The 12,140-nt window shown below is 40.8% G+C and overlaps 1 protein-coding gene across 1 annotated transcript; it reads left to right on the top strand.

Moving 5' to 3' along the window:
• The first annotated feature begins 1,940 nt into the window (after positions 1-1,940).
• LOC118557944 (F-box only protein 3-like) lies at positions 1,941-8,205 on the top strand. The gene is made up of 8 exons (XM_036128456.1): positions 1,941-2,087; positions 3,408-3,497; positions 3,584-3,747; positions 4,948-5,062; positions 5,139-5,343; positions 7,506-7,574; positions 7,866-7,937; positions 8,117-8,205. The coding sequence occupies exons 1-7, from the start codon at positions 1,996-1,998 to the stop codon at positions 7,935-7,937; spliced, it is 807 nt and encodes a 268-aa protein (XP_035984349.1). The 5' UTR covers positions 1,941-1,995; the 3' UTR covers positions 8,117-8,205.
• Positions 8,206-12,140: the final 3,935 nt, after the last annotated feature.

Raw genomic sequence — 12,140 nt, 5'->3', positions numbered from 1 at the left:
ACAGAAGCACACATTGATCTAGTAATCTGTTCTACATTAGATGGTAGTAGCGGGTGAGCTGTCTTCTCTGGATGATGTCACAGTTAACAGAACGCCAGACCAGGTGTACCTACTATGAAGAGAAAAGAGAGAGAACAGAAAGTTAAAGCAGAAATGACAACACATAATGCATAATTGAAGAACAGTAGAACTCAATGTAGTGAGAAAATTAGATCCTGATATACTCCAGTAACCTAAGCCTATAGCAGTAAAACTATAAAGGTAGCTGAGAGTAACATGAGTCACTAGTTATAATTTTTGTCAAAAAGAAAAGTTTTAAGCCTAGTCTTAAAAGTAGACAGGGTGTCTGCCTCACGGACCAAAACTGGGAGTTGGTTCCACAGGAGAGGAGCCTGATAGCTAAAGGATCTGCCTCCCATTCTACTTTTAGAGACTCTAGGAACCACCAGCAGACCTGCAGTCTGAGAGTGAAGTGCTCTGTTAGGAACATACGGGGTAATCAGAGCTCTGATATATGATGGAGCTTGATTATTAAGGGCTTTATATGTTAGAAGAAGAATTTTAAATTCTATTCTTGATTTAACAGGAAGCCAATGAAGGGAAGCTAAAATTGGAGAAATATGATCCCTCTTGTTGATTTTCATCAGAACTCTTGCTGCAGCATTTTGGATCAGCTGAAGGCTTTGAACTGCATTTTGTGGAATTCCTGATAGTAAAGAATTACAATAGTCCAGCCTTGAAGTAACAAATGCATGGACCAGTTTTTCAGCATCACTCCTGGACAGAATGTTTCTAATTCTGGCGATATTCCGGAGGTGAAAAAAGGAAACTCTGGAAACCTGTTTAATATGGGATTTAAATTAAGCCATTTTAGGCTGAAACTTAATTATCTATTTTCAGTTAAACAACACTGAATGAACACTCAACCATTTATTTAACCATCTTTATACCAAAAAATAAATAAATAATAATAATAGTGATAAAATGTTCTCTGGACTCTCCTGTGTCTGCGTTGTGATTGGTTGGGAGGATTTAATGACTGTGATATTAACGTACATGGATAGAATGCAAAAGGAAACAAAACTGTTATTCTATTGAACTTTTTACTAATCTTTTTTCTGTTGAACCACACATTTATGACTTTTTTAAAAGTATTTCTTCATTTATTTATTGATTGGTTTATTTTGCTTCCACATAAAGTCAAAATTTATTTGATTAATAGATTTGACTGCTGATGGGTATAACTAATACAGGACAGACGAGTCTGGAAATGATTTCTATTCTGCTGAGAAATATTCCTCCCAGAAGATATAAATTTCACTGCTTCAACTTGTTTTATTTAAGGAAACTGAAAATACAACATGTTGTATTTACACAATTATAAATAAAGTCCATCTGCTGCTACTCCATTTGCCAGAATAAGGTTACGGGCCCAAAAAGCTTCAGCAAGGGCCGCACTTTGCACACCTCTGCTCCAGATAATGATCCTGACTCCGTTTTTTTAAATAATATTATTGGAATATTCTTTATAACATAAAAAGAGAACTAGTATAAAATCAAATGTAAATAAATACAATGAACAGTGAACAATTGCTAGGGGTTTGAACAAAAAAATAAAAAATAATAGCAATAGCAATAAAGTAAAGGTACACATAACAGCAGCCATTGAGACAATATAAATATTTTGAATTTAGAACATAAAGATAAAGATTTAATAACTTTTTCGTTACTGGAGGGAAAGTAAGTTGTCGCTTCCTTTAAAAAAGAGACACATGAGGGTTTAATCATAACCGTCTTACGTCTGTGGACATAAAACTTGGCCAACAGTAGCAAAAGATTACATAAAATGATCCTGATAATAATTAGGTTAATAAAAAGTAGATCAATGACGTCACAGCCCTCCCAGCGGTCTTAACGCGGTGGTAGAAAGCTGCAGCTCCCCGCCGGCAGGGGGCGCTGCAGCGGCGCCGCGTCCAGGCAGAACCAGCGCTAACGATGGCAGCCGCCTCGGAGCTCCAGCTGGACCTGCTGCCCTCAGACCCGCTGCTCCACGTCCTGTCCTACCTGAGCTTCAGAGACCTGCTCCGGTAGGTACCGGACGGCACGCGGACACCGAGCAGGAGGCAGCCATTGCTTCCGGAAACCCGCCGGACCGCCGGGTTCTAGCGGCTAACCCGCGGCTCGTTAGCCCGACACGTAAAAGCTGGTTTTGCTTCTGTTTTTCTGCTCAAATATGAGCCTAAACAGGAATGTCAGCGGCTCACAGCCAATAGTTACAAATTAAAGATGAAAACCGAGCAGCTCATGTGACACTGAGGTGATAAGATTACGTCAAAAAGGAAGATAAAGATCTTGTTTACAGTTAGCTTCATGCTAACAGCTGCAGTTTGTTTACGTCTATTAGTGACCTGATCTGAGCTAAACGAAGGAATAAAACACACCAGAGATATGTTGGAATATCTAACGTGACCAAATAAATAATGTTCCTGGCTTTAATGCGTTAGAAATGCGACTGATTGTGATCATTTATTGGAGTTTGAGTCAGTAAATATTAATCAGAGCAATAATAACACTTCCTGCTGCAGGAGTATCTCCATGTTGGAATGAAGCTGCTGTTTTATTTAACAGATTAAACACAGACTCATCAGGAAAAAAACACATCTTTAAACTGTCTCTGCCTCACAAATAATAATCCAGTTAACCTCAATTTAGTTCATCTTTATTTATATAGCGCCTATTAGCATATGTCACTTGAACCTCGTTACAGTGACATGCTTAAATCATACAGACAGAATGGTCAAAACATTTCCTACCTGCTTCATTTTACCTAATAAGTCATAAAAGAACTAAGATCTACATAAAATCACGTAGCTAAAAGTACACAGTGATATAGGGCAGAGCCTTTATTGTATCGTTTTATGGTTATTGGAAAAAAGTTCCTTATCATAAGAATTTAGGTTTATCTTGGCAGCGATAAAATCCAATTAGTGCCAGAAACCCCCCAATAAAACTGCCGGTTTAGTAAGGATTGTTATTTTAGACATTTTCTCCACTTCTTTTGGCACATTATTAACAAAAATATATTTTAATGTTCTTACTTTGTGCAGTTTAGTGATTTAAAAAAAAATCAAATTTCTTTATGTAGCTTTATGAACCACATTACAAGAAGCTGGTAATAGTCTTTTATCGTCATTTTTATCGTTATCATGATATATCATGATAAAATGTAAAGTCCACACCGCTGACCCCCACAGTGGTGTTGTTTTGTCCCTTAGATGTAATAAAGTTATGCTGCTTATTCCAGCTGTCGTTGTTTTATAATAAAAGGCACCTGAAGTGTTGGTTTTGTGTAGTTTACGTATCAAATTTTTAGTATTTCTGCCTTTTTTTGTGTATTTTCTGTGTAGCTGCAGCTACGTGAGCAAGAGGCTGAACGAGCTGAGCAAGCACAACCCACTGTGGAAGCGACACTGCTGCAAACACTGGCTGCTGACAGAGTGAGCTCCCTTTAAATCCTTTTGCAGCGTTTTTAAGCCGGCGGGAGTCTGAGGCGGACCGTGTGTGTGTGTGTTGGTGTGTGCAGCGCCGACCGGTCGCAGCGGGGCCTGTCCTGGTACGGCCTCTTCGGACACTACTACTCTGACCTGGGCCGCTACATCCAGCACTACGCGGCGCTGAAGAAGGCCTGGGAGCAGCTGAAGGGCTTCCTGCAGCAGAGATGTCCTCGGATGATCGTTTCGCTCATAGGTAACGGAAACAGGGAGGAAAAGCTCCTGGTTGGGCTGTTGATCTGGGCAGCAGCGCATCCATGGGTGGCAAAGAACACGTTTTGTAAATGGAAATGGGAAAAACAAATGTATCCAGAAATTTTACTTTGAAACTTCTTTCTCATGTAGATTTTTTTTAAGTTAACGTTTTTTTTATTCATTTTATTTTTTCAAACCAAGTTTTTCAGATTTTATTGTTTAAAAACAATAAAATGTTAGTTTTTCAAGCAGTTTTACAGTTTCTATATAGTCAAAAAAAATTCACATTGGATTTTTTTTAAATTATGTTTTAAAGATAAAATTATAGATTTGTTTTCAAACTTAAATTTGTTTTCAAGCAGTTTTACATATTTAGTATTCTCAAATTTTATTGTTTCAAAAACTATTTTTACAGATGTTATTTTTGAAAATGTTACTGTTTCAATTCTTTGTACAGATTTATCTTAACATTTTTTACAAATTTAAATTTTTCACATTTCATTTTTTTAATCAAAGATTGACAGATTTTATATTTTCAGATTTTATTGTTTAAAAACAATTTAGGTTTATTTTCAAATTTTAGTTTGTCAAGCAAAGCTTTACAGATTCTACATTGTCAAATTTTATTGTTTCAAAAACCATTTTTACAAAGTTAATTTTTTCAAATTATTATTATTATTTTTACTGACTTTTACATATTGCGTTCTTTTCAAACTGCGTGTTACAGATCACTTTCGCTGCCCTGGGGGCGGGCTTTGCTCTGCAGAAAGACCCATTCCTATTGGTCGTTAGCAACGTTTTTAGTGGTCAGTGTGCGCATCAAGCAAGATGTGATCTGTAAAACGCAACTTAAGAAGAATGAGATTTGTAAACCTCAATGTGAAAAAGAGAAATTAAAATATAAAATCTGTAAAAATAGATTTTTGAAAAAATGAAATCTGAGAAAACAGCAAAGATTTTATTAAGAAGTTTTTCAAAGTGTAATTTCTGGGTTGCATTGTGTTCAGATTTCCATTTATAAAACATGTTCTTTTCTTCCAGCTAACTTCACTCCGTACCCGTCCTGCGCTGTCGTGTCGCTTTAGCCAAAGACGTCTTTGATTTTATTAAGAAGTTTTTCAAAGTGTAATTTCTGGGTTGCATTGTATTCAGATTTCAGATGTCGCTTTAGCCAAAGACGTCTTCTCTGTTTGACCTGCAGATGGCGCCACCGAGCAGGAGCTGGACGATGTGGAGGCTCAGATCGGGTGCAAACTTCCAGACGATTACCGCTGCTCCTTCCGCATCCACAACGGCCAGAAGCTGGTCATCCCAGGGTGGGTGCGCGGCCGGTGTCGACCCCCCCCCCCGGATCGACCGGCCCGGTCTAACCGTGTGTCTCTGGGTCCTCAGGCTGATGGGCAGCATGTCTCTCTCCAACCACTACCGCTCTGAAGTGCTGCTGGACGTGGAGACGGCGGCGGGGGGCTTCCAGCACAGGAAGGGAATGAGGCGTTCGCTGCCGCTCACCTTCTGCTTCCACACCGGGCTCAGCCAGTATGTGGCGCTGGAGGACGCCGAGGGACGCAAGACGGGGGAGAGCTTCTACCCGTGTCCTGTCAGTACTCCTCCTGTCCGCTCCTTCTTTAGGAAGACCGTATTTTTCAGACTATATGTCGCACTCTTATTCAGAGTTTGGCCGATCCTGCAACTTATTTATCAAAAACGGTAATTCATCTTGAAGGGCACGAATCAAAGAGTATAATAAAAAAAATATATACTGTCTATAGTATATATATATTAATTGTACCATGATGGAGGAAAAAAGCGCAACAAGAGTTAATTACCCGGTCCTGCCGCTGTCCCAACGTAGCAGAAGAGCTGAATGGGGTACCGCGCGCGAGCTATTTTTAGAAACACAACGTCACGATGACGTCACATCACGTGGTACGCAGTGGGGCAAACTCCTGAAACCCGCCGTTGTTTCGCTGTAAAAGAGACGTGCGTTAGCCTAGGTTTTACTCGGTAAACGACTGCTTTTTCCAAATCTAAGACCATGATTTTTAAACATTGTTGCTATGGAACGTGCAACAGCGACTCAAGTTACGCTGATCGGCCGCATATGAAGGATGTTTTCTTCAAGAGTGCCAAGGAGAAATGTGTACGCTTGGAACACCGGGGCGGTCGGCCTACACAACAGTTCAACCCGGAAAAAGTTACCAAATTCAAGTACATATGTAGCAAGCATTTTGTCGGAGGAAAGGGCCCAACCGAAGAACATCCTGACCCAATTCCAGCGACATCAAGTCAAGGTAAGAGTATTTTGGTGGCCGACATGTTAATAAAGTAGCGCCTGCTACCATGACAGCATATATGCTATCATGGTAGCAGGCGCTAACATGATAGCCTGCTACCAGGATAGCTTACTCAAAAACATTTCAAATGAGACAAACATTAAACATATACCCATTCCTGGACGGTGATTGCAAACAACAACAAAAAAAAAACGGCCGACGCTGCCATGATCGCCGCGCAGAAAAAAAAAAACAAAGCTTACCGTTCATCAACTCGGCCAGTTTTCCAGTCTCTTTAAGCCCTCGAACCTCAAGCCATCGTTTGAGCTGAACGTTGGTGTGTTCTTCGACAGTGCGACCAGTAAACCGTGTGCCTGGGACATCGTCTTGGGAAAGTTTAACGGCTGTAAAGTCGGTCAGATCGCTGGTTCTGTTGCGCTTGTAATAGCTGGGTTATCCGTGCTTTCTCTACCTGTATGCCCTACCTAAGCGGCAAAAGGGGCGTTGCTCTTGAGACGGTGACGTCACGTGCGCGGTACTGCATTGCCTAGGGTGACAAATGTGTTGGGGGCGCCCTCTAGCGTCGCCCTTAGGCTTACTTCCCATTATTCATAGAATTACAAAAAAGAGCGAATTAAAACATGTTTATTAAATATATGATCATCCTATGGCGCCCCACAGCCACACGTTTACTTGTCAACCTCATTATTACATTGAATTGATGATTATTATTGCCGATCATTTGATAATTTCCTAATTGTGGGGGGGGGGGGGGGGGGTCACGTTACGTTAGGGCTCACCAGGGTCCGAAATTAACACTCGCCAGTCGCCAAATGCGAGTAAATTTCCCGTTTGGCGAGTGAATTTCAGAGGGCTTGCTGCCACATGGCGAGTAAATGTTTGTACCAAATAAAATAAAAAATAACATAAAAATAATGAAACCCGTATGATCCGTTCACAGCTCTGTCCATCCAGAGCTCAGTCTAGACCCGCCTTCTGCGGTGCTGGTTCAGCTTATTCACATTCAGAACCAGTCATGGCTGAACGCTGGATCAGAAAACAGATCTGCTAACCAGATACAGTCTAAAACGCCAATTAGTCTGTTTAGAAGTTTCGTTATTATTTATTCTGATTTTTTTAACTACCTGCGCTGCGGCTCTGTGCGTCACAGCTCTTACTGCGCCTCCCCCGCCCCCCCTCTCAGAGCAAGGTGCTTTTATCAGCGGCCAGCCTTCAAAACGTGAATCGCTACGTTTATTGTCCTTCCACTCGTACCAAAATGTCCCAATTAAAGTCAGTAGGAGAGTCAGTGACTGTTTTTCATGGGTTTTTCACTGTTTTACCGGGGCTTTTACTGCCTGAAATATCCGACTTTGTTTCCATGCTCAGTGTTTAGTGGCACCAATGGTGATAGTGGTGCTGTTCACCCTTCTGCACAGTTCAGGAATATACTAAAATGTATATGTTTTCTTGTTTTTCTTGCCAGATGCACTCAGACAATATTTGCAGAGGCCAGCACCTGCTGATCATTCATGTTCGCCTCTCTCTGAACTTTGTAAGTACACAACTATTGTTGCTGTTATTTGTATTGTTATTATTATTATTATTAGCAATTATTACTTTTATAATCTCATCAAATTAATACTACTTATTGTAATCAGTAGTATTATTTAGCCTTCAAGCAGCCAAATAGTAATAATAGTGGTGGTGGTAGTAATTGTATTTTATCTACAAGTTACATGGTCAGATAAAATGTATTTGTACAATGCAACTATGTGGTAGGAATATAGAAATGACCAAATGCAATTGTGTAACAAACAGCATAGATGAACTCTGTGTTTACTAGCTGCAGAAGAAGGGACATCCAGTAGTACTCCAGGGACCAGTGCCACACAGGCCAACACACAGCCTGCTTTAGGTGAGATCATTTTTAATAGTATTTATTCAAGCCACATCTATACTTTAAAGTACAATAGAACATTTTTAGCATGTACCAAAAATGCAATAGCTTCTTTTCTTAAAGAAGTTTAACTACATTCATGATCATTTCACTTATTAAACCCCGCTTGTCTGGCTATACAATATGCTTGAATACAGGTGATGAAGATGAAGGGACATCCAGGACCACACCAAGCACTCTGGGCGCCAGTAAAACACAGCTGAGACCATGGACACCCAGCCGGAAGGTAGTTAGTCCTTTAAATAACTAATTCAAGTCTACAACCATCTGACAAAATATACTAGAAATGAAAACACATGGAAATCACAATAACATTCCATCCCTATGAAAGTAATTTCATCCACAGTTTTATTGAACACCACTGATCAATGGAGGGGGGGGGGGGGACTCACCTGGACTCACATTCCAGGTGAGTCAGTCCTTCGGTTTGCTGGTGCAATACCGCCACCTAGTGGATGCTGCAGAGATTACACAGTCCAGGTGTAGTTTCCGCATTTCACCGAGGAAATGACGGACGATGCAGCTGTGAGGCACACGGTCGCGCCGGTAAGATTTTAAAAAGATTTTAATGTCTATGATTATTATTGTTCTCTTCTTTCTACAAGTCACAAAGAAGTAGAAAAAGTTTAACGTAGATTACCGAGAACAAGGAAAATCGTTCAGGATGAAGGAGCGCAGCTTGAAATGAGAAACACACGGTTGTTATTTGATTACTCAGCTGGTTTGCATGATCGCATTTTAATCAGCAGGAGTTTCCCAAAGTGGAGGTCTGGACCCACTATGGGTTCACAAAATAAATAAAATTAAAAAATGCATATAATTATTTCACTCTGTTTATTTCATGGCTCCCATGCTGCAGTGTTATCATGACACTGCCATTTTTATATTTCATAATTTAAAATGTATATTTAATTATGTCGCTAATCATGCCTTTTGTTAACACATACCTGTGAAAAAATACTGACATATATTAAAAACAACATTTAACTATTATTATTACATTAAAAACAACCAAAGAGCGCGGAGGATGATCTCCAACGGCCCATCTGCAAAGTTAAACCATGAAAACCACGGCCGTGCCCAACTCATATTTCTCATCCGTCTCAATAGGATAGAGAGATTAACGCTGAAATAATAAATGTACCACCATAACAGTGCTGATATGTGATGCAGTGGTTAAGTAAGATATTGTTACGCAGATATGGAATTGAAATGGTCTTATAGGTTTAATTTAATGTGTTCAGTTGCATTCAGGTTGTTTTGACTGCTCTGTTTTCTGTCAGGATTCCCAGGGCTTTCATTATTTCTTGTAACTCCCTCCTCCCCCGGTTAAGAAAGCTCAGTTAGTGGATATCCAGTGTAATTTCTGGGCTAAATTCCTGCATAACCTGGCTTTTCCATTTCAGAAAGCCCAGAAGCCTGAGTCACATTATTACAATTACTCTGTGAAACAACCTTGCTCAGTAGCAGAGTTGTTTGGGCAAACTCTGAGGTTTTCCTACTTTTTAGCTGAGATCTGTGCAAGGAAGTGTTTGAAAAGGCCTGTCCTGTTCTGGAGGAGCCTTTAGAGGCTGGAGCCCAAATACTCTATAACATCTCTGTCAGAAGAGGCTGATCAGACCACGATTAATTGTCTTATCCTTTCTGGATTCATATATTTTCAAGCATCATCTTTTGCCGCTGTCAATATCTGGATATATTCAGCCTGCACATCGCTCTTATAACACAGCGAGGGGACTCTGAGTTCTGAACACTTTCTTTGTACTGCTCTTTGTTTTTATGCAAACGGAAGCAAAAAATCCTTCAAAGCCTCGGTATGTCTCGTTCTCAGAAATGTTAGTGTTGCACTGCTCCGTAGTAAGAGACCCATAAGATTAATAAAAGAACCAACAATGCAATAATTTATTCTCTATCAAAGTTCGAGTCTTCCAGCTCTAATGTTGCTTTCATATATTTTAGGTGTAATTTGCTGCATTGCACTCACATTCCTTCCTTTGCATGTTTTTTAGGATTTGCCCCCACTGTCAGGGCTACGCCCTTTTTTTATTTAAATAATGGAACCTTTACTTTAACTTAAAATATAAATTTAGCCTACATATATGATATAGTTAAAATAAAGTGAGGTTGGCACAAATTATACCCCTACAAGAAAATCAGTGTCAGGTAATTTTTTAGGATGGGTGAATCCAATCACTCACACCATCCCATCATTAAATCCAAACGTTGACTATATCCAACAATGCTTTAGTTGGTTAAGGTTAAACATAAGAATAACTTATTGTTTAGTAGTAATTGTTTAGGGCTAATCATTCAAGGTGTGGCCAGCAAACAAGATGGTGTATCAGGATACAGGAAGGATGACACGAGGCTTCTACTTTGTGAACGGATGAGGTCATTCAGTTTAATATAAATGTAATGCTCAGTGTTTCCAGCATAAACAAATATATCTAATGATAAGTTACATCTAAACATCAGAGCCGGTGGCATGGGCATCGGGGGCTGTGCCCGCCCTGGACTGAAAGTTGGGTTTTGTTTATTACCTGAGGGGGGCGCAACTTCTTATTATTCATATCTTTGATTTTTCCATCATACAATTAAACCAATCACATCAACAACTGAAGGCAATTTGCCAGCCAATCACAATTAGACAGGGGCGGCTCACTGAGTCATACATTCGTAGTCTACAGGAACGCCTGTCCTCGCCGTCACTAGTGCAGCGTTTTATAGTGTCCTGTCTGCCATTAACAATTGTCTTAATGCCAAAAAACAGCACAACAGATTTTGCTTTCACAAGTAGAGCCGTACCGCTTTCGCCATATTGCTCCGCTTTATTTATACATGTAAATGGCTTTATTCTAATCTATGCAGGGAGTATTTCGTGTTATATGGACACTACAATAAGAAAGTAGAAGAGAGAAAGAAAAGGAGAAAGACTTTGTCATGGTTCCTAGTCTTTTGACCCACATGCAGAATACACAGCAGGCAGAAGGACGGTATATAAAGTTTATTAAATTAAACAGAAAACGATCGCGGGAGGGCCTTTGGACCCGGCGAACAGGCAGGGACACACTAAGGTTCTGGAACAGAGGGAGAAAGAATTAATTGTGGAAGACGAACCGCCGGGAAGAGTGAGCGGACACTGCGGGGCTCTGGGGCCGGAGGCTGCTGGTGAGAGCAGCGGGGCAGGCGGCTGTTGCTCCTGAGACTGCTGACAGGTGGAGGGCTGGCGGGGTTCCGGTGATCGGACTGCGGATCGGTGCTGACGGCTGGCTGCTGGACACCGCGCCGGTTAGATGCAGGCGGCGGCGAGATATTTGGTTTACCTTTCGGCAGGAGAGCGGATCTGGACGAGGGGATGTCGGCTCTATTTCAGGACTGGACAGTTCCCTGTGAAACGTGATTCGGAGCTGTCCACCTGAGACACAAAACAGACGCTTTAGTCGAGAGAATTGACGTTAGAAAAACGCTGACCGTGAGTTCCTACCACAAATGGCTAATACTCTGGCGAAGAGGTGCAGTCAGCCGCTTCCTTTTAAAGCCGTCTCCGCAGTCGCGCTGATGTTGAACACCTGCGCTCAGCACCGCCCAGTCGTCAGCCGCCTGTGAGAGGGAGAGAGCCGCCGCAGCAACCTGACAGACTTTTAACAGAATTCGGTAGCAGAATTCATATTAGCTGGAAATCTGCCATTCTCCTGAGTTTCCTGGAACATTCTGTGAAACGTTGGTGCCAGAATATTCCAGAACTCTTTATAAAACTGAGTAGGGAATCCATCTGGACCTGGAGCCTTTTTATTGGGCATGCTTTTTGGAGCTTCCTGAATTTAAGGGGTTGTCAGCCTTGAATCCAGGGTCATTGTTTGACTATCTGATCATTTAAGAAGTGTTATTTTATCCAGAAACTGCTTAATGTCATTATCTGATGGATCTAATTGGTTTTATTCAACATGTGTGATTAATGATGGTATGGTGTGAGTTATTGAAATAACTGATATGTTCATCGTTTTTGCCAGCATTGTTCACCCATCCTTCTAAAAAATTTGTTGACACTGCATAAAAATGTAGAGCAGCAGAGAGAAATTGTTCTGAACTGAGAGCGTTCTTTCATGTTACAAAAGCAATGTGAGAGCTCAGAATATTGAAATAAATCATCCGACGACTCCA

This window comes from Fundulus heteroclitus, chromosome 24 (assembly GCF_011125445.2).
Source record: "Fundulus heteroclitus isolate FHET01 chromosome 24, MU-UCD_Fhet_4.1, whole genome shotgun sequence".
NCBI lineage: Eukaryota > Metazoa > Chordata > Actinopteri > Cyprinodontiformes > Fundulidae > Fundulus > Fundulus heteroclitus.
The sequence above is the reverse complement of the archived record's forward strand: the minus strand, read 5'-3'. Positions and strand labels throughout refer to the sequence as shown.